We start from the raw sequence: 23,537 nt of genomic DNA, 5'->3' as shown, positions 1-23,537 counted from the left end.
ATTGTTGTACACATTGTCAATGTCTATGATGGTAACATATGGTAAATGATAATGCCCTACCCAAAATATCAATTCCAATTGCTTTTAAAGTAATAGATGATCTTTGACTTTTAAAGGTCAAACTTGATATCCCAAAGTTCAAAATCAAGAGAAAACCATCACTTATTTAGCACCAAAAGTTATCATTTTTTATGTTTTTTTTTCATTTTTTATGTAATTACTTAACCTATCTTGAAAATTTGATGAGATTACTTCAATATTGAACTGAAATTTAGAGTATTTGACTTTAAACACTCTTTTATTCCTATGATACTGTATACAAACATATATTTTTTTATTGTCCAACATTTACAATCACAATATCATAAAACAAAACATAAGATATATGATTACAAGTTTATAACTTATACAAAATCAAAACGCATAAGCAGCTTCACAGACTTGTATTTGTCACCTTTTTGATCATGAAGCGGTACTGCTCGAATCCCTGACCGTAATTCAAAAACGGGAAGACAAGTTTGCCCTCCAAAATCATCTTTTTCGGTCATATCATATTCATGAACCTCTACACGAAGCAATGCAAGCTCAGGAACCGTTAACGGGAACTCAAATTCTTCTTCCCATTTTGGTGTCCAGTCATCTTGTAGGATCTTTGTTTTCTTCATAACTGAATCAGCTTGAACTCCAGCAATTCCAATCTAAAACATAGGTTTGACTCATCAATTTTCAAAGTCAAAACATAAAAAAGTCAACTTAATTTGGCAAATGGGTAGTAGAGTGAACCTTGACATAAAAATCTGGTGGAGAATATATGTCAAAATGTGTTCTTTTGAAATCCAAATGCCACCCATCACCCATATATACTTTCACCTTCAAAACATTTATAATTAAGTCTACAGTTAATTAAAGCTGAATTAATTACATAGTGAAAGTTAAAAAAAACTATAAGTTTGTGATACCTTTAGTGTCTTTTTGACAGGATGTGTGTTTTTAGGATCAAAGATCTTGTCATCCGGGCTGTTTTTAAGGAACAGATCTGGTTTTTTAACGTACCCGCAGCCTCCATTGGCTCTGAACATTCCTTGCATCAGCCATAGTGATCTCCCATGGGTCTGTGGTAACCGAAAACATTAGCTCTACTATACTAAACAGGCCAAGCTGGGTAGGCTAACGGGTCAAATCTCGTCAATTTTTTTTATAAAAGTTCAAACAAGACAACATCGAATTCGGTTTGTGCCGCTATTTTATTAATTCTTTTTCTTAATAACCAATATAATATCTTTGAAAAGTTACAAGTTTTGAATTTTGTAAACGTTATAACTTACATAAACAGTTTCGTAAAAGGATAAAATAGTCATTTTACATCGACTTAACAGAATTTCTAACATAAGTTAGTGTTAATTTTTTTTTTTTTTTTTTTTTAAATCAAACACGTCTTTTAATAACACAAATTGAGAAGGAACCAGTTTGACCCTCTTTTGCTTCAAAATAAACAAATTGAGAAGGAACCAAACCTGCATGTTAAATGCAACCATTTGAGCCCCATGAGTCCAACCAATTAACGGATTGTAGTTTGATGAGTCAACTCGTGAGCCTTTCGGGAACACCCTCAACAAGTTCCTTTGGGTAAACCTTCAAGACATTAACCATCCTTGAGACACATTATTGACAACTTACCATTACAGCAAATATGCATGAAATGTATTTATTTATACACATTTATAAACTTTTAAGTACTTATAAAAGTGTAGTAATATTATTTGTTATAGTATACCAATCACTCTAATAGAAATGCTGTTTAACCTGATGACATCTGTTGCATGATTCTCAATGGCCTTTTCGAGTCGGGTTTCCCTGAGGCTTATCCGCTTAGCAGCTGTAGGATCATCATGTAGCCAGTCTTTGACTCCTCCTTTTAGTTTCTTCGCTTGGATCGCGATTAATTGTTTGTACTCAGGTTCTAAATTATGCTTCATGGACTCTTCTTCATAGTGAAATTCTTCATCTTTATGATCCTGACAAAAATTGCATTATGTTATAAAGCCATCTTCCATTCAAAACACTTGCATATAAGTATTATTATCATATGATTCGAATACGTTTATTTTCCAACCTCATCTAAGGGCATCTGTTTCTCAACAGGGTCCGAAAATTCTACACCCCACGCATCGTCTTCAGATATGGTTTTCGTCTTCACTGAGCCCTCATTTTCGCTCATGCTCTTGGCGGTGTCGAGATATTCCTTTGGTGGTTTTGTTGAGACAACGATCCGTTTCTTAAGCGATTCGGGGGATGGAAAGTCTATCATACTGTCTGATCCAGTGTAGTACAACACATCACCGTATGTTTCAGTCACCATCTAACAAAACAACATAAGATTACAAAGCTAATATGCAAATCAGGTTATATATATATATAGGAAAAATATATATAATCACCTTGGCAACTTTGGCTTGAAGATCAGGAGTCAAGTGATCTTCAAGTGTGAGAATGACAGGATATTCAGATGCAACAAATGCATGGGTCTTGATGGCTTCCAAACACTTATTTAATTTGACTGGTGCTGTTAATGTCCTGCATTTTTATGTTGACCATATTGTTATAAGATGACCCGGTTAATATATCTAAAGTTACTAAACTAAAATGACTTGATGACACTAATTACTTCACCATTTACAAGTGTCTATATAACTATAAGTATGATCATACAGTAAAATGTGTATAGATCAACTTGTGAGAAACAAATAGGGAGCGTACGTACGTACCCTCCATGGACAATATCAATATCATCTTTGGTGGAGTTGGGCCACATGTCAAGCTCAATGACACGAACGCCTCTCTTAAGGGATTCGATGATGGGCACAACGCTACAATCGCTACTTATTTGGTTTCCGGTAAGATACGAGTTGTGTCCGGTGTATATGAAATAATGAGCTAGCGGAGCCTCCATATCATGGGTCACCTGCTAATTGGAGATTCAGTTAGTATATTATATATATCAACTTGGAAATATATTAATATGCATGTTTGATTATATTTGTTACTTGTAGTATTCTCTAGCTATGAAATATATAAAAGATGGTTTTTGTTTGTTAGTTGCACAATGTTTCTACACTTTTTATTTCTATATATTTCAAAAGCATATACCAATGATTTAATAAAATTAAGTACAATAATTAAACCAAAAAAAAAAGTAAATATAAAAATCATGTATTAATATGTAAGACCAATCTTAAAAATAGAATATATCCAATCTATTCAAAAGTACGCGTTCACACACTCACGTATCTATCTATAATATATATAAACGAAGACATAAAAATCCTACGTGTCGCGATGTGGTCGCTCCCCCTTTTTTTGAAGTCACCAGATTTGCTTGATTTTTAATGGAGGCTTCTCATGCATTTGACCCGAATGAATGGGTATGGGTTTTACCAAACCCAGATATTCATTAAACGGGTTATAACTTCTCATTAAATTAAAAATTATTCTCACCAAATTATTGATGTAAAAATCCTATAAAATAGGATATACTAAAAATTAATATCTTATTTAATTTAACAAATATATATATATATATATATATATATATATATATATTATTTAAATTAAAAAACCAATTTTATAGTAAAAAAATAAACGGGTCTTAGGTCTCATCAAACCATAAGTATATTATTAACTTTCATAAATATTATTTATAATTAAAAAACCAATTTTATAGTAAAAAAAATAAACGGGTCTTGGCTCTCATCAAAACCATATAACTTTTAAACCGGGTTATAACATCTCATTTATTTATGAAACAATTTATCATTAAACCATAAGTTTATAATTAACTTTCATACAATAAAAAAATATAAATTCAAAAAATAAATAAATATTAGAACAAACAATATAAAACAACCCCCGTAATACAGGGGATAAAAACTAGTATACAATAAAGTTCTTACGGAATTATTAACATAAGGACAACGTTATAACGGTGTTTTCTCTTGTAGTTTTAATATATTTATTAAAACTTTTACTTTTACATTCATATGCGTATGTTATGAGCACAATAAACTATTAAGTTGATTTTTTTATATGTTTTTTACATTTGCAAACATTAACCTAGATATTGTTTTGTAGGCGGCTTGGAAAATATAACATTATTCCTAAGTCTAGACTAGTGCATTGGTATTAGTGCACCAGTGATAAATATTGTTTTGAGGTTTGGTATATTTGAAGTTATATTAGTTGTACTTTGATTTCATATTTATTTTGATTTTTTAAAATTTAAAGAAAAAAAATGTGTGGAGCCTGGATCGAACGTGGGAATAATTACTTCTCAACATAATGTTTCGACTCATATCATATCTAAGTCACAAAAGAAAAGGTTAAAACCAAATTAATGTAGTCATCATATTCGGAAGTTAATATTCCCGTTCACCGGACGGGTCAACTACTAGTTTATAAATGGTTAGGGGATCGTACTCTAAAACAACAATTTCCTTTAGTTAGATTTATTTGATATTATTATGAAAATAAAAAAACAAGGAAAGAAAACGGCCAATAAAAAGAATATAACTGTTTGTTTATTCAAGAAGATATAATACTTAATTAAACCAGAATCCACGTTCTATCCCACAATCCAAAGCAAAAAATTTAGTGGGACAAATAGCTATAAAAGGAGAAGCTAAAGCAAAAAATTATGTGGGACAATAGCTATAAAAGGAGAAGCTGTAAGTAGCTGTTGGCTTATTTTTTTGGCCTTTGTCTAAAAAAAGTATCCTTGCTTGTTTTTTATGACTTGTTCTATAAAACTGTCAATGTACGCCAATTTTTCTTCATATTTAGACGGTTTTTATTTTTCGTTTTACTGGTTAAGTTGATCCACCTAGTCAAAGTGTTCAAAGCATTGAAAACTAAATTTTGTTGATAATCTATTTTGTACAAATTCCAGTTTTTTGTATTACAATTAGTAATAATCTAAAATATATGCATGTATATTTGCCTTAGTGTTAAAAGTTTAAATCAAAACTTTAAGGCTGAGGGGTGTGGGGCTTCAGCGGGGGCGCGAGAGCCCCTCCGCTCGCGCCTGGGGGCGCGAGCACCACACCACCGAGGCGCGAGAGGGGCGCGAGAGGGGCGCGAGCACGGGAACCAAGGCGGGCGCAAGGCAGGTCGCGGGAAGGCTGAGGCGTAAAGGGACGTGGGAAAGCGTGAAAGAGCCGTTGGGAGGATAAATGAGCCGTTGGGCTTAGATATTTTTATTAACATAAAATCAGTTTTTCCTATATATAAACCTATACCAATTACCACACCCAAAATCACATACCACACTCAAAATCATATAAAACCATTACCACAACTACAAAAAAAAACCCAAAATCAACCCATCTTTCAAACCTTTTTTTAAAAACATGGCTGGAAATTGGTACCCGAACCTAGATTCTGGTTATAGTTACGACGATTTATGGTCGTCACCAGACCAATCGATGTTTTTTACGGGGTCGCAAGAAACATCCGGCTTTCAACCATCCAACATACAACCGTCTCCTAACTTTGTTGTTCCGGAGACACAAGAATCACACGGTGAAGCTGCAGGACAAAGAAGACGCGTCCACCGGAAAAAACATGTTGCAACGGACGGGTCGGGTTCTGCTTCGACTCCGAGGACGAAACGTAAAACCACTCCGTGGTCATCGGATGAGAAGGAAGCCCTGTGTCGGGCTTGGATAGTCATTTCTGAGGATCGGCGTTGCGGTAATTGTTTTAACGTTTTTAAAAATGATTTTTAATAAAAAAGTTAAATAAAAAAGTTAAATGACTTACAAATTTATTTATGCATTTTGCAGCCGACTACCAAAAGAGCAATGTCTTTTGGACAAAGGTTAGGAAGACGTTCTATTCGCTCGTTGGGAGTACAGAGCGGAACGCCGATATGATTTCGGGTCGGTGGTCCGAAATCAGAAAATTTGTCGGCTTGTTTACTAATCTTTTCAACATGAACGCCGGTCGTATGAGACCAAGTGGCAGTGATGATTTGGCGGTTTACAATTTCACTGTCGAAGAGTGGAAGCAGGAGTGTCTGCGCAGGTATGGGACGGTGAAGACGTGGGACGATGTAAAGTTGTGGGAGAGGTTGAAAAGGTGTGCCAAGTGGGTTGAGCTGGTGGCGCCCGACCATGATGCGGAAGTAGGGCCGAAACGGACTAAAACTAGTTCGTCTGGAGCGTATAGCACTTCTGCCGTGTCGGATTGCCGCGTTGGATTCGACCTAAACATTGCGGGGGAGGAAACGTCTTCACCGCCGAGGAGGCGGCCATTGGGACGGGACGCCAAGGGGAAAAAACCGGCTGAGGGGGGAGCCGTAAACATCGTCGATCTTGTTGAATCCCTCAATAAATTCAACAAAACCATGGAGGTGGTCTCTAATGACAAAAAGGAAAAAAGTCGAATGAGAGATTTGGACTTCCTTACAAGAGACTTTAAAATGTGTGCAACACGTTGCATAAAATAAATTTGATTTTAATTGCAAACAATGATTGCAAGTGTGAGAATATGGTAATTTGATTTAAAATAAATTTGATTTCTTCACCTTAAATTGTGTTGTGGTGCTACTTAGCTGAGACTCTGAATCCAACGTGTCATGCATAATAATAATGTTATGACTCTAGGATTTATCAGTTTTGTTTTTAAAAGATTGAGTTTTGTAATTTAAAAGGGACTACTTGTTAACCGTTTGCATTCTGTCTCGCTATAAACACTACTTTTTTAATGAAATCAATTTATAATTATATGAAATGCAAAAAAGCAATAAACTTATTATATATTGTTAAGAGGCACTCGTTTTACAATTTAAATGTCTATTTTTTTCGTTCTTTAAATTTGTATATAATAATTATCAATTAACAAATAAATAATAATGAATGAGTTTGGTGATTTAGTTGGTTTTAAATTGTGTGGATTAATATAAAAATGACAAGTGTAAAACATTATTGGATTTAATCCGACAGTCTTTTTTTTTTTTGAATTACTCTATAGCTTATAGGGATTACCCTCAACTTCCTTTTTACACTCAAATCACATTAAAGAGAGTTTTTTTTATGTATATTATAAATCATTCGTTCTAAATATTTTAAAACAACCAAAAAAATATTTTTTACCTTCTTTAAACAATTTTTTTTTCTTTAAATTTTCTAGTAAGTGTTTTTTTAAATAACAATAGGGATAGTTTACATTAAAAATTGTTGTATTAGTTTTTAGCAAATAAAAAAAGATGAAATAACATATGACTTGATCAATAAGTGGTTCCGTTGTTAGGTGCTATTAATCTCATGCACATCAACCTAAATAAAAAATAATTCAAATTGCTTGTTTTTCTTTTTTTTTTGTATGAGGTAAGAGGTGTATGATAAGAAAAAATATACAATATTTTTTTTATCATTTTATATAAACATTTATACTTTTATATTTTTTATGAATATGTATTTAAAAAATGATTTTTATTTTTTTTAGAGAAAGTATTTTTAAGTTTTATAACTATTAAATTTGTATTTAGTTTTAAAAAAAATATTATTTTTACTAAATTAGAAACTATAAAGTTTTTGATATAATATTTTAAACGAGACTGTAAAATAGAAAAAAAATGTTAGATAAACTTGTCAAATAAATTGTCAAAGGAATCGAAAGTATATGTGATGGGGTATGACAAGTAGAAGAGATGAGTACGTTTAGCCTAACCATTTTAAATTATAGATTTTAGTTTTGTCCACTATATTTAAAAAAAAAACACATTTCAAACCAACCAAATGATCCACGACGTGAAAAGGATAATACCATATTATTATGCATTACTTTCGGTGATCTACGTAGCCTGATTTACCTCTAACAGAGAATTTATTTTCCAATCTTATTTTGATGGTTTCCTGTTATGATCTACAAGGATCCCAAGTCCTCAGTAATGATTTCTCATGGCTAATTACTAAAAAAAATAATATTAAATTAAATCTTGAAAGTTTATGGTAGGCAGCATGTCCCTGTCTAGAGTAAGTGCTCAACAACCATGTTACCTATGACGTCTTTGGCTACATCAAGTCTTAACAAAGAAAACACCCCTTTAGAAAGAGAAAGCCAAAGGATCACATTTCTTTTGTAACAACCATCACCAATTTATATTTATATTTATAAATAAAGTACTAACAATTAATAGATTGGTATGGATTAGGGGTGGCAACCTTGACCCAAACCATTCCAAATGGGTCAATTTGGGTTGTTTTAAAATTCAAATGGGTTGATTTGGTTCATAGGTTTAATTAAATGGGTCCAAACGGGTCACTTGAAATTCCACATTCTTATTTTTGGGTCAAAATGGGTTGACAAATTTAACTACATGGGTCGATGTGGGTTAGTGTCTTAAGGAAAAGTGACATGTTTGGGTTGAAATGGGTTTTAGATTGGAACGATATCGGTTTAGGTTTCGGCTCGGATCAGCTTTCGTGCCGACACGAGTTTTAGCACTGGACGGGTTGGGTTTCGGTTTCTTTCGAGTTTTCGCACTAGACGGGTCGATTAAGGTTTTTGATTCGTTTTCGTCGACATTTCAGTTTCGGTTAATTTGTCGTGTTTTTTTTTTTGATGAACGAGGTTAACGGCGAAAATATTTTGGTTTTTTTACTTTTTTCGTTATTCGTTTATATTTTGAGTTATGATTTTTTATTTGTTTTTTTTTGAATTTTTTTTGAGGGATTTTGATCTTAATAGAAATCATCAAAAAATATTCAAAAAATTTAATAAAAAAATTATAACTCGAAAAATAAAACAAAAACAAAAAATGTTAAAAAGCTAAAACGTTTCGTCCGTTGTCCTCGTTCAAAAAAAATCGGCAAATTAACCGAAACTGAAAAGTCGACAACAACGAAACAAAAACATGCTGAAACAAACTGTTAAGTGATGGAAGGAACTGAAAAATTGCTAAAGCAAGCTGTTAAGTGCTGAAACGAGCTGAAAAATCGCTTAAACGAGCTATTAGATGCTAAAACTACGTGCTGACATGAACTGAAAAATCGCTTAAAAAAGCTGTTACGTGCTGAAACGAACTGAAAAATCGCTTAAACAAGCTGTTACGTGCTAAAACAAACTGAAAAATCGCTTAAACGAGCTGTTACGTGCTTAAATGAACTGAAAAATCGCTTAAACGAGCTGTTACGTGCTGAAACAAACTGAAAAATCGCTTAAACGAGCTGTTACACGCTGAAACGAACTGAAAAATCGCTTAAACGAGCTGTTACGCGCTGAAACGAACTGAAAAATCGCTTAAACGAGCTGTTACGCGCTGAAACGAACTGAAAAATCGCTTAAATGAGCTTCTACGTGATGAAACGAAATGAAAAATCACTTAAACGAGTTTTGACCCAAACCCGATTTGACCCGTTCCAACCTTGACCCGTTCTAACCCGAACCTGTTGACCCTAACCCGTTCCGACCCAAACCAAAACAACTCTTTTTTAAGTGACCCGTTTCGACCCTAACCCGTTTCGACCCAACCCAACCCATTTGCCACCTCTAGTATGGATGTAGTTCTATTCCAACTTATGGAAAAAAAAATATATACTACCAATTATAAAGGACTATTAAAATTTGTTAAATAAATTGACATTGAAGGGTAGCGAAGATTTGGGCTGAAAATCGCAAGGTCTCATGTTCAAATCCGATCTCAATCGGGTTTTATCAAGGTTGGCCTTTGAGTAGCGGGTTTTCCTCCGAACAAGAGATGGTGGATTTGTACCATCTAGCGTTGTTTTTTATTGCGGGTGTTTGACGTCGCATTTTACCATTAGATTACCCCAGGTAGTCGGGTTTTGTTGGTAGTTCAAAAAATGTATATTTATATGTATATATAGAACAAGCCATATAACACATTTTAGATAAAGATTTAATCCAAAGCAATATCGAAAGACTATTACAAAAATGGACAGAAAGAGATTATTATGTGAAAGAAAGTATTAATTATCTGTTTTATACACAACTTTTCATCCTCTTAAAGGTGTCTGATTCGACACGCATAGCAAATTATATATACCCTAAAACAAGTATTTAAACAAATCCTTGGTATTAGATGATATGTTTGGGATTGAGTTTGAAAACACTTTATTGGCTTATTGGCTTTTTCAAAAAGCTAATAAGTTAAATAGTGTTTGGTAATCACAAAAAATTCTTTTATTTTAGCTTTTTGAACGGATTAAAAAGCTGTTTATAAAAACCCAAAATCCTGGTTTTTAAAATGGCTTTTGAAAAAGTCAATAAGGCAATAAGCAGTTTTTAAACTCAATCCCAAACATTATATAAAAAGTATAGAGAAACATAATATCAAAAATTATGGATATGAGTATAAATGATATTTTTTTATTAACGAATAATACAAATTATAGCAGCATATAAAACATATTTGATCGATCTACAACTTATATGCGACTTAAATAATATATATTATTAATCTTCTATTTTTTATTTACTTAGCGATATCTAGTTTATCTTTTTAATTATATATTTATTAAGCTACAATCATATGAAACTATTAAAAACATCAGTCGCATAAAATAAATATAGATGAGTGATTAAATATTCAATTAAGTTACAAGTTTGTGCTTTTAATTAAACATATCCTAAACTATGAAATGACTTTCACTTACAATGTTTCATTTGGGCTTCCATCTCGTTTTTGGTCATTTTCACTTACGGGCATCAAGTTTTTCAATTAAATCGCATCCCTAGGGCCGAAAGATGAACTTGCCATAAAGTTGAAGCCGACTAGACAAAGATGACGGGTTAGGTTGCTAGGATAGGGTTTTTAGACATTGAATATGAAGGCTCCACCGTTTTAATATCTAATTTGTTTTTATTGTTAAGTCTGGTCAATGAGTTACTATTCTTTACACTTATAGCCCTTCAAGAAATGACTTACTATTGTTTATACATATAGCCCTTCAAGAAGTAACAAGATTATAATTGAAAAGCTTAACGTTCGCTACTGCAAAGGTCTAAAAGTAAGACGAAAATTCAAATAAAGATTAGTAAGATAAAGTCATTGAAGAACCCATCCCAAACGTTGTCACACTCAAAAGGACCAAAATGTAATACAGTGAAAATGTTAATTGTTATATAATGTAGTTAGTTTTTAATTGTATGTAAACAAGAATCATAGATATTGGAGATTTCTTTTTATTATTTCTTTGAATCCTCATATGCACATCTCAATGTATTTGTGTGATAGGACTCGAGACAAGTCAATAATGGAATCAGGCTACGTGTTTAGATTGATTATTATGATTTGAAATGAGAACTAATCGCATCATTTTATGATGTGAATTGTGAGCAAACAAATAATTATAGTTTGAATGTAAACCAATAATTTATAGTCTGGTTCGTTGTTTCGTTCTTGGATATTTTTACCATTAAAGATTTTCAAACTCACCTTGATCGGTGGACCTCCCGGATGCTCCGCGTTCGACAAGATGGAAAAATTATGTGTCTAATAATGCCCTGTGTGTTCGAAACGAAGGTTTTTGGCCATGTTTTCGAAGAATGTCAACATGTCGGTAAGATTTGGATCTCGATTGGTCTGTGATAAGATGTTGTTTTCCCATCAAATCAGGCCTTAAAAATATCATTGAATGGTTGGATTCTATTAGGCTGAGGGGTATGGGGCGCTAACCTGGGCGCGTGAGCCCCTCCGCTCGCGCCCCCAGGCGCTAACCCCACACCAACGGGGCGCGAACCGGGGCGCGAACGGGGCGCGAGCGTGAGCCCCCAGGCAGGCGTGAGTGTGGTCGCGGGAGAAGAGAGAGAAAAAGCTGGTGGGCCCGCCCAAAAGAGCCGTTGAGCTCCGACTTTTAAAAAAAAAACATTAAAAACTCCTATATAATACCCCAAAATCAACCCATTTCAACCATATCAAAACACAACTTCAATCTCCAAACTCATATATAATACCCCAAACTCCTATATAATACCCAAAAATGTCTGGAAATTGGTACCCAAACCTAGATTCAGATTATATTGACGACGATTTATGGTCGTCACCAGACCAACCGATGTTTTATTCGGGGCCGCAAGAAACATCCGGCTTTCAACCATCCAACATACAACCGTCTCCTAACTTTGTTGTTCCAGAGACACAAGAATCACACGGTGATGCTACCGGAGCAAGAAGACGCGTCCACCGGAAAAAACAACCTGCAACGGACGGGCCGGGACCGGCTTCGACTCCGAGGACGAAACGGAAAACCACTCCGTGGTCATCGGATGAGAAGGAAGCCTTGTGTCGGGCTTGGATAGTCATTTCTGAGGATCGGCGTTGCGGTAATTGTTTTAACGTTTTTAAAAATGATTTTTAATAAAAAAGTTAAATAAAAAAGTTAACTGGAAATCTAATTTAATTACTCATTTTGCAGCCGACTACCAAAAAAGCAAGGTTTTTTGGACAAAGGTTAGGGAGACGTTCTATACGCTCGTTGGGAGTACAGAGCGAAACGCCGATATGATTTCGGGTCGGTGGTCCGAAATCAGAAAATTTGTCGGCTTGTTTACTAATCTTTTCAACAGGAACGCCGGTCGTATGAGACCAAGTGGCAGTGATGATTTGGCGGTTTACAATTTCACTGTCGAAGAGTGGAGGCAGGAGTGTTTGCGGAGGTATGGGACGGTAAAGACGTGGGACGATTTAAAGTTGTGGGAGAGGTTGAAAAGGTGTTCCAAGTGGGTTGAGCTTGTGGCGCCGGACCATGATGCGGAAGTAGGGCCGAAACGGACTAAAACTAGTTCGTCTGGAGCGTATAGCACTTCCGCCGGGTCGGATTGCCGCGTTGGATTCGACCTAAACATTGCGGGGGAGTAAACGTCTTCACCGCCGAGGAGGCGCCCATTGGGACGGGACGCCAAGGGGAAAAAACCGGCTGAGGGGGGAGCCGTAAACATCGTCGATCTTGTTGAATCCCTCAATAAATTCAACAAAACCATGGAGGTGGTCTCTAATGACAAAAAGGAAAAAAGTCGAATGAGAGATTTGGACTTCCTTACAAGAGACTTCAGTAACCTAAATCCGGTCGATCAAATGCTGATGGAAAAGCAAAAGGAACGTATCCGAAAGAGGTTGATCGAAGAAGACCAAGCCGAAGAATAAGAATAATGTTTTTTAGTACTTTAATTTTTATTTTATTTTTAGATATTAATGTGTTTTTTTTAATGTGTGTGTTTTTTTAATAATTTATGAGTTTTTTTAATAATACGTTTTTTGAATATATTTATAAAAAAATAAAAAAAAAATCCGCTGGAGCCCCTGCTGGAGCCCCTCCACACCAGGGCCAGGGGCTCCAACACCCACCTTATCCAGTTTCTCTCTCTGCCACACGTCACAATATTATTGGCTGGAGCCCCCACTCGCGCCCCCGTTAGAGCCCCCCACACCCCTCAGCCTTAAATGAGAGAGAGAGAGAGATGATCATGTTTATTATTTGGTGGATTATTTTGGAAAAGCTTAGAATGAGTCAATTTTGGTTCTCAATTTGAATTTAAAGATACTCTCTTTGAATCGATTGTTTCTTGTTTACGGGTTTCACCTCACAATTGGAAATTTAAATTGAATTGGATAGAATGGCTTAGAAACTCTTTACTTGATTAGCATGTAATTTGTTTTAATTCCCGGTTAGGATATTTTAACAAACGGGGAGTTTTATATCAATTTGGCATTAAAAAATTAATAAATTTTAGTTCGAATGGTTTTAATTTTTTTTGTCTCATACCAGTTGAATTCAATAACCCAACTATTCATTGCCGGTTTGAATTTTTTTTTTGTCTCATACCAGTTGAATTACAATAACCCAACTATTCATTGCCGATCATAAATAAAATCTTTTAATTTTGATTATCAAGCTCAAACTCAAGCTCAAACTCACTCCCATGATTATAATCCATTTATGTTTAATTTTGCCCTCAAATATTCTTGGAGATTGAAGAAACACTAACCAGACCCCGGGCAGATTACGGGTAACCTGGGGGTTAGATAGATGTTTCTCACGATGGGTTAGACCCGGCAAAGATGGTTCTTCTGATAACCTGCAAAACAGACACCGTGAGCTTGTCACTGAGAAGGGGGGGTTCCTCCTTGTGACCACCCTCCGGCGTGAGAATCAGACTAGATTGCTCTTTAAATATAAATGTATATTAAGAGATTGCTAGAGCAGATATCAGGTATAATATGATGATAATGTGATAAGATAAGATGATCATACCATTTGGGGTATTTATAGCCGAAGGTAGGTTTCCAAGGAGGTGTGGCCGGCTGAATAGTATTCCTGTTCTACCAACTGTAGCCTACGCACGTGCCCTGCTGGTAGTTGGTGGGTAGGCAGCGGCTGACATTAACCAGGCCTGCTGTGTACTATTCCTTTTCCACCAACTGCCGGCTATGCACGTGGTATGACAGGAGTTGGTGAGTAGGCAGCGGTTAATAGTGACATACAGTACAGGAGCATGTTGCTCGCCATACTGCTGTCAATAAGCTGTCGTATCTTTAGTCAGATCTTTTGCCCATACCTCGTCAGGTACAGTACAGAAGATCTTCCCGTATCGTACGGACTGGCTTTTGGGCGGGAGTATTCCCCCTCCCGCCTTTGTGCGGGATTGTTCCCGGCTTTGCTCATTCCTTCAGGTGACACTGAGTGAGAGCTAAGTGCCTTGTGCGTGTAGCCTTGCTGCGCGGGTGGCCTTCCCTGATGGCTTGTATCCGCAGCTGCGGGAACATGCAGATTACTTCACCATTGGGAGGCATTTCCTGCGGGAACAGCTTGCGTACTGCGCGTAAGGACGTCACGTCTCTGAGCATGGTTGGTCCTGCGGATCCAGTTGGTTTATGCGCAGACGTCCCTCTTCAAGGTGAGTCTTGCTGGTCCAACTGGGCTCTGCTGGGACCTACCTCTTCAAGTCCCCCCAGTCCAATGTTCTTCTCATGAATGTTTAATAAAGTGAGGTGAACTTTTGGACTTAAGCAAAGGGTTTTGAAAAGGGTTTAGTTTTAAGGTTTTCCATGGGGATTCTTCCCGCGGAAGCCCTTGTCACTTGCAGAAATTCCCGACTTTCCTGCTTGATCTTTGGGTATGATGCGGGTAGGTCTGTAACCTCCTCGCAAGTCAGGAGCTTTGAGTCCCACTTGTGTGGATTCTCCATGGAGATTGTATTGGATATCTAAAGGGAATGTTTGAAATGCCATTCGTTATGTTAATATATACGATGAATTTATTATCAACCAATTTGTCATAATATGAATTCTTAAATATCCAATTTACCTTTTTTCTAATACAAGGATAAGTATAAGTGACTAAACAATAGATTAAATTAGTGTTTAGATTTAAGAAGATAAACAAGAGAAAGTAGCCCTAGAAAGGTTGACTAAAAATGATCTAAGATTGTGTATGGTTTAGCATGATGTTTAGTTCCTTATTTTAATAACATAAAAACAAACTTCAACACTAATTTATCTTCCAATAACCAACAAAGTGATAACATAATTACTATTTACTAATTACTGAAAGCTTCTAAGAAGTACCTTATGAGGAAAAGGCAAAGGATGATTGTAGTCACTCAACAGGTACCGAAAAAATGCATCAAGATTTAAAACTCTCCTATGAAAGATCGGGAGGTGTTTCAGCTCTTTGATCGTAGCATCCACCGCAGCCTCCGCCTCCTCCTTTGTTACCTTATCCTCTCCTTGTACCTCTGCCATGAACCGTTGCAAATGCTCAGCAGTCATGACATCGTTCTCAGAGTAACGAATGAAGAGTTCCTTGATGTCCGCTGGCGGTTCAGCCTCACGGGGCTTGAACCGCCGACGGAAACACCAACAAACTCTATATGTTTGCTTTGACATGCTTTAGGAGAATAAGAATTGAGAGTGACTTTGAGTGTTGAGTTTGGTTGCGTGAGAATATATATAGGACCAATGAGTATATGTGTAAGCTGAAAACTGAAATAAACTAATTTGTTCAAACTTTGTGGGTTCATTTTCAATTATTTTAGTCCCTAAACTGGAAAAGGTGAAAATGAAATGGATCCAAGTTTGTTTTATCTAAAATATAATTTATAATTTATATTATTACTCTTAATTTAATGTTTTATACTTCATACTATTTTATTTTTGTTTAAGTGACACGTTGATCTACCCAAGCATATAAATTATTATCTATATATTTATTATAATTATAATATATAGATATAGAGTTGATTTATGAGTTTTATCATTTAATAAAATATCTATATCTGTGTCTAACTCTTTCTTACTATACAAATAAAAGAAAATGTTAAAGCTTAGGTGTCATTAGAGGTGTTCAAATAAACCGGTTATAGAACCGGTTTGGTCGGTTTAACCGAAAACCGGTTAATAGAAAAACCGGTTATTAAAAAACCGGTTATTGAACCGCCGGTTAGTACTTCGGTTACTCATTCGTGGACAAAAACCGGTTATTGAACCGGTTAGTAAAAAAACCTGTTAAATTTAAAAACCGGTTATTTAAAAACCGGTTAACCTAAAAACCGGTTAACCGGTTAACGGTCAAAAACCGGTTAACCTAAAAACCGGTTAACCGGTTTTTAGGTTAACCGGTTTTTAACCGTTATAAAACGGCCATATGACCGTTTGGGTCCTTTTTTGCCCGTTTTTTCTTGATTTCTAGCCGTTTTTTTTAACATTTTACCCCCACAAACAACTATATATAGTTTAGGTTGGGTAGGTTAGCTCACACTCGATTATACAACTCTACTAGCTCTAAACGTTTATTTCATACGCGATTATTTTGTTATCTCACACTCAATTATACCACATTACCACTCCATACGCTCTTATTTCGTAGTCGTTTATTTCATACTCGTACTCGTTTATTTCATACTCGATTATACGCTCTTATTATCATGGCCTCCCAAAGTGCTGCTTCATCCGTCAACATGGGTGCCTCGAACACAGACATAACGGTCGTTCGGATCATCCCCACGAAACGAAACCAAGATGTGTGGCAACATTTCGACCTATGCGAACTGTCTAACGGTCGCCAGAAAGCTCGATGTAAGCACTGTTTGAAGTTCTATGCCAAAGATGCAAACTCCACTTTAAAAGCGCATATACAACAGCGCTTTTGCAAGGCCTTGAAGGACGAAGCGGGAAGTAGTTCGCAGCCGGAGATGACGAATCAAGGAGGGGTGTTTACGTGCGACGTTGAAGCGGTACGTCAACAGTTTTCAAACTTTGTGATTCAACAAACACTTCCTTTCAACCACTTCGACAACCCTCAATTCACGGAGATGATGCAAAACTATGTTCAACCACGCTACCAACACGTAAGTCGTTCGACCCTTAGAAGAGATTGTCTTAAAGCATGGAAAAACGCTAAATCCGAACTAATTTCATACTTTTCAAACTTATAAACTGGTGTAAACTTAACAACGGATGTTTGGTCGGTACCTCATGGTTCGCCCGACTCATACATTTGTGTGACGGCTCATTGGGTTGACCCCGAGTCGTGGCAAATGATGAAACGAACCGTTGCGTTTCAATTGTTTGATTACCCGCACACGGGTAGAAATATTTTTCAAATCTTGGATAAAGTCATTCGACAATACAAAATTGAAGATAAAATCTTTTCAATTTCGTTTGATAACGCGTCCAACAATACGGCCGCGGTTGGCCATTTAAAATTAAAGTATAAACCTATTTGTGATGGAGCGTTTTTTCATAGCCGATGCATTGCACATATTATCAACTTGGCCGTGCAAGATGGGTTAAACGTGATCGAAACGCAAAGAAACAGTTTTAAAAGAATGTTACGAGATGTTTTTAGCAACAATAAAACATTTTCAAGATACAAAAAATTTTGTGTAGAAGCTAATTGTCAATGGTTGGGGCCAAATTGGGATTGTCCAACAAGATGGAACTCGACTTGTAATATGTTTGAGAAAGCCATCCAACAAAAAGAATCATTAATTGCGTTTCATCAAATTTTGTCAAGTAGGGGTAAATGTGCACCATATGATCCTAGAAACTGGTTATTGATTGAGATCGTTACGGAGGTCCTTCAAATTTTTAAATCTTGCACAACTAGTTTATCCGGGTTTACTATCCAACAAGCCCCATTGCTTTACCAAAAATTGCTGTCATGTGCACAAAGTTGAGTGAACTTGATTGTAGGGGTGCACCTTATTTTGATATGGGTGTAAAAAGAAAGAAAAATTTAGAAAATATTTTCAACAACTACCCGCTGTTTTGACATGTGCTGCTGCGTTAAACCCTTGCATCAATGTTGGTGGTGTTGAAGCTTTAATAGAAAAAATTTGTGATGAGCTTGGGTTAAACGACGATCAAAACCCCTATTATAGCCAAACTTTAAAGAATGCTTTCAACACCACATTGTCAAACATGTATGATGTCTACCTTACAAAATACGGGTCGTCTTCCCAAATTCATGACTCGTTAAGAGCTGTTGCCCAATCCCAATCCCAAACCGACCTTGAAATGGGGATGTACTACATGATTTGGGAAGACGCCGGTAAACGTCAAAGGGTAAACACCCCAAGCAGTGAACTTGGAAGGTATGGTGGTACCAACTTTGTGAAACACATGACTCCGGATGAATTTAGAAGTCTTGATTTGCTGGCTTGGTGGAGAGGTAAGGAGGATGAGTTTCCGATCCTCGCCGCCATGGCCAAAGATTTACTAACGGTCCAAGCTTCCACGGTAGCTTCGGAGTCTGCTTTTTCTGTTTCTAGCAGGGTTATATCGATTAGGAGGACTTGACTCACTGCACCAGCTATAGAGATGTCGATTTGCTACAAGGATTACTTGGACTCTTTAGATAGGGCACATCAACGCTCACTCGAGGGGGAAATGGAGTATGAAGCGGGCTTGTATGAAGACGAGGTCAATGAAGGACACACTCAACCAATGACCGATGAAGAAGCCGCGTACGACGATTACCTAAGAAATAGCTCGGGATCGGGTAGCGAAGAAAATTAGTTAAAGAAACAGCAAACATGGAGGCAAATCATGAGTAAGAAACAGCAAGTTGTTCATGTAATCGTGTCTAAGCATTCTTTTTCCTAATATGTGCTCTTATTTACTTGTTGATTTGGATTTTTCTAATTTAGTTAAAGAAACAGCAAACATGGAGGCAAATCATGAACAAACTGCGATTGGGAACAACAGGAGCATCTGCTAGTTCACGATTTAATGTTTGTATTTTTGAGTTAAATCATGAACAACAGTTCTTGGCAGAGATTTCTTCAGTGTTAATGATTTAATGTTTGTATTTTTGAGTTACGAATATGCGATAACGATTTAATGTTTGTATTTTTAATGTAAAAACTATAAATGAAAGTTATGTGTTTTTAATCTTTGGTTTGTTGAAAACACATTCACCAACACACACTCATACTCATCTTCCAAGCAAAGAACCCTAACAACGAAAGCAAAGAATGGCTTCGGTCAGTCCGTTTTGCCTTGTAGTTACCGGTTTGCCTTGTAGTTACCGGTTTGTTTATACTGTGAAAAAATAATGGTCTTCATTAAGTACAAAATATAAAAAACAAATATTCGTATTTGAAACCGCGAAATTTAAAAAAAAAAAAAAACCGGTTAATAAAAAAAACCGGTTAATAAAAAAAACTGGTTAATAAAAAAACCGGTTTATTAACCGGTTCTAACCGGTTTCTAAACCGGTCCTAACCGGTTAGGGTTTTGACAGAAAAAAACCGGTTATTAACCGGTCCGGTTATTAACCGAACCAGTTTTTTTCCGGGCCAAAAAAAACCGGTCCGGTTAATAACCGAACCGGTTTTTTTAAAAAAACCGGTTTGTGCACCTCTAGGTGTCATACCTATATTTCTTTTAATTTCTAATATATTATCTCATTCATTCTATCTATTCATGGATCATGGGTCAAAACCAATTTATCAAGTGGGTTATAACCTAGTGTGTGAATTTTATTTATTATTGAGTTGTCATTTTCATACTGAGATTTGACCAACTAACCAACTTTAGTTCTTATTCTAAATTTTTTGCAAATCAACACTTGGCGTTTCCAAAAAACTCGTGCTATTTTAGTACTTTTCGTTAACCCCGTTTGTTTTTACCATTAAATCCACATTAAATTAATTTATAAGTATTTTAAGAATCATAATTGAAATAACGAACCTTATTTATTATTATTATTTGACAAATCTCGTGTAATATACGGGTTCAAAAGCTATTGACATAATATATTATTTAGTATTTATCAGCAAGAAACCAACAAAATGGATGTCCTGACAATTGAGTAAAGACAAAACGCCAAAATCCAACTTGTTATTTGGGGGTATAGATGCATAATTATTAACTGATAAAGTCCGTCGGTGTTTCGTTGGAAGTAGGCCAAACAATGGTTAACGTTGATTAACTTTTCGAGAGATGACCGACATATATTTTGATACAATTAATGACGGATACCTAGTTATCTACATTGAGTAAGTTTCTTTATTTTTGACCTTGTGTGTCATAAGTGGTTATTATAAGTCATAGCGAGGCGTTAGGAGTCTAAAAGGGTCTTATATGTCTATGTTTGACCACTTTCTTTCATGATTGACCTACATTGAGGTGCAAACTGCACTTAAGATGATGGAAAGGGCTAACGAGGTTGGCCAAGACAATATACACATTGATGTGTGGAAGTGTCTGGGCAAAGAAGGAATCATGTGGTTAACTACTTTGTTTAATATTATCCTCAAATCTGGTAAGATGTCAAACCAGTGGAGGAGCAACATCGTAGTCCCTATCTATAAGAACAAAGGAGACGCCGGCCCAATGTTGTGGTAATTATCGATGAATCAAACCACTAAGCCATACTATGAAGCTATGGGAAAGAGTGATTGAAGTTAGACTTAGACGGGAAACGCAGGTTACGGTGAACCAGTTTGGCTTCATATCAGGGTGTTCCACCATAGAAGCAATACACATTATAAGAAGATTAGTGGAAAAGTATAGGAAGAAGAAGTGTGACCTTCACATGTTGTTTATTGACCTAGAAAAGGCGTACGATAGTGTGCCACGCAAAGTGCTTTGGGAATGCCTAGATGGTAGAGGGGCCTCGAGGAAATATATATAGATAATTATGGATATGTATACCAGAAGTGCAACAAGTGTCTGTGCGCCCGTGGGGGGATACAGATTTCTTCCCCATGGAAGTAGGCCTTTACAAGGGGTCAGCGTTGAGCCCGTTTCTTTTTGCAGTAGTATTGGATGAGTTGTCAAATCTGATTCAGAAGGCAGTCCCGTGGTGCATGATGTTCATAGACAATATTGTCTTAGTTACTGAGAGAAAACAAGATCTAACCAGGAGGCTAGAAGAGTGGCGAACAACCTTAAAGACAAAAGGTTTAAGGATTAATCGCTCTAAGACGGAGTACCTTCACTATGATTTTGGTATGGAAATTAGCAATGAGGACGTCCAGATCACCATTAAAGGGGAAGTGGTTCCGCAGGTAACGAAGTTCAAGTATCTAGGATCATATGTTCAGAGCGATGGGGAATTATACAGTGATGTGGCCCATCAAGTTCAGGTACGTAGGATGTGTAGATGCAGAGCAGCCACATGTGTCACACCCCGACTTAGGGCCTAGGCGTGTGACCTCAAGTTGGTACCTGTTTTGTAAATATATCAGAGTTTATGGGTAAATTTTAGCGTAAGACTTTAGGTTGAATATAATATTAATTTACATTGAAAATTTACTCGGGAATTAAATACCCGAGTATTGGTTTACAAAAGATATGTTTTCATATTACAAGGATTTTATATAAAAAACGGAGCCATCTTGTACGCGCTTCTATCTTCAATAAGACTCCAATCCTTGCTAATGCTACTTATGCTTAATTACCTGCAATAGGTTGGAAAAATACGTCAGCTATATGCTGGTGAACACGTATGACTCAATAAAACATTTGAATGACAATATAATACAAATATAGTTTTCTCTACAAGCTCAGCAGAAGCATTTCTACTTCTTGTCTATGTACCACTGCCCTACACACACAATTGTTCCCGAGCTACGTAGCCCTTACCGGGAGACTAGTTATGACCATTAGCCCGCGGCCACGTAGCCTTAGAATGATTAGGCTGAACGGTTATGTTTGGATCCAGACACATGTGTATTCGGTCTGAGTTGACTTTATTTTCTACTTTGTATTATAAAGTTTTAGAGATTGCATGATCTCATGTAGACATTGATTGACTCGCTAAGACAAACACCCGTTCGTCTCATTGAGTATAATATGTTTTGACTGATTAAAAAGGTTGACGTATTCACCTGTACCGTCGGTGTTGGAAACCTTGACTGATTGATTGATTGTGAATGATACTTAACCTATACATAAATAGGTTCGTATAAATGTTTTGAATGATGTTAAGCTATGATTGTAAGCTTAACCTTGAAATCGTTTATCTTGATTGTGAATGACAACACTTGTTTTATGTGACGTTTGATATAGCATGCTTTGGCCTAATAGGTTCTATCACGTTGGTAAGTTTCTCCAGGTAAGTAAACGGGTCCCTCGGTTAATTGGGATTTATGCAAATTACTTTTCCTTAGGCAAGAAAATTACTACTAATGATATCCCCCTTCCAGTTACTACATGTCCGTCAAAATATCTCTTTTGTTTAACATTACTTCATCATGAGGTAACGTTTATGAAAACATGATTGTGAATGATTTGCAAAATACGATCAAGGTTAAAGGCCATAGCCTCGATTGATAGTCTAAGCTATAATTCAAATAACTTAAACATAACTTCTACCTTAGTTCGGATACTTAGAATGATAATAAGAAAAAGGCAGGATATTGATCTACTCGCTTAAATGATTGCTACTTGATTATAACTTCGTTTCTTGCACGAATGAAACAGCACGTCGGCTTGCTATGGCAACGAGGCACGCCTTTTGAGGCTAGGTGTGTGAAAATGGAGGTGTGTTTGGGATGAATGAGGCTCATACCCGTCACTCCCCTTTTATAGCCATTTTTGAGCCCCGTCGCGTACCGCGACGCCGCAATATTGCGCCGCCTTATGCGGTGGTGACACGTGGCCTGTCACATTGCGCCACGTGTTGACACGGTGTTGGACACGTGTCCGATGACTCACCAACCCCATCGCGCTACGCGATGGGTTCCATGTTACCCACTCGTGTACCGCGGCGGAACAAGATTTTCAGAATTTTCATTTTCAGTCCCTATACTTTCTAAGTTAATATATTTATACTTAAATTAAAGAGGGTAAAAGACGCGATGTTACAACATGTATATTGTGCGACAAGAGATTCCCAGCTAAACTAAAGGGAAAATTCTATAGGGTCGCAGTCAGACCTACAATGTTATATGGAACAGATTGCTGAGCCATCAAGAATTCATAAGTGCGGAAGATGGAGGTAGCAGATATGAGAATGCAACGTTGGATGTGTGGACACGCAATGTTAGACCGAATAAGAAACAATGTG

General features: G+C 36.4%; 1 protein-coding gene across 1 annotated transcript; it reads right to left on the bottom strand.

Moving 5' to 3' along the window:
- Positions 1 to 361: 361 nt before the first annotated feature.
- Positions 362 to 15,987, bottom strand: LOC143531398 (phosphoinositide phospholipase C 2-like). Its single transcript, XM_077026707.1, has 9 exons — positions 15,584 to 15,987; positions 2,766 to 2,962; positions 2,439 to 2,574; positions 2,114 to 2,359; positions 1,804 to 2,015; positions 1,515 to 1,632; positions 960 to 1,112; positions 784 to 870; positions 362 to 698 (listed from the first exon to the last, which is right to left on the bottom strand). The coding sequence occupies exons 1-9, from the start codon at positions 15,902 to 15,904 to the stop codon at positions 405 to 407; spliced, it is 1,764 nt and encodes a 587-aa protein (XP_076882822.1). The 5' UTR covers positions 15,905 to 15,987; the 3' UTR covers positions 362 to 404.
- Positions 15,988 to 23,537: the final 7,550 nt, after the last annotated feature.

This window comes from Bidens hawaiensis, unplaced genomic scaffold (assembly GCF_021521415.1).
Source record: "Bidens hawaiensis isolate Kalapana, Puna unplaced genomic scaffold, B.hawaiensis_p1.1 tig00009159_1, whole genome shotgun sequence".
NCBI classification, from domain to species: Eukaryota; Viridiplantae; Streptophyta; class Magnoliopsida; order Asterales; family Asteraceae; genus Bidens; species Bidens hawaiensis.
This window is presented reverse-complemented; position numbering and strand designations above follow the sequence as displayed.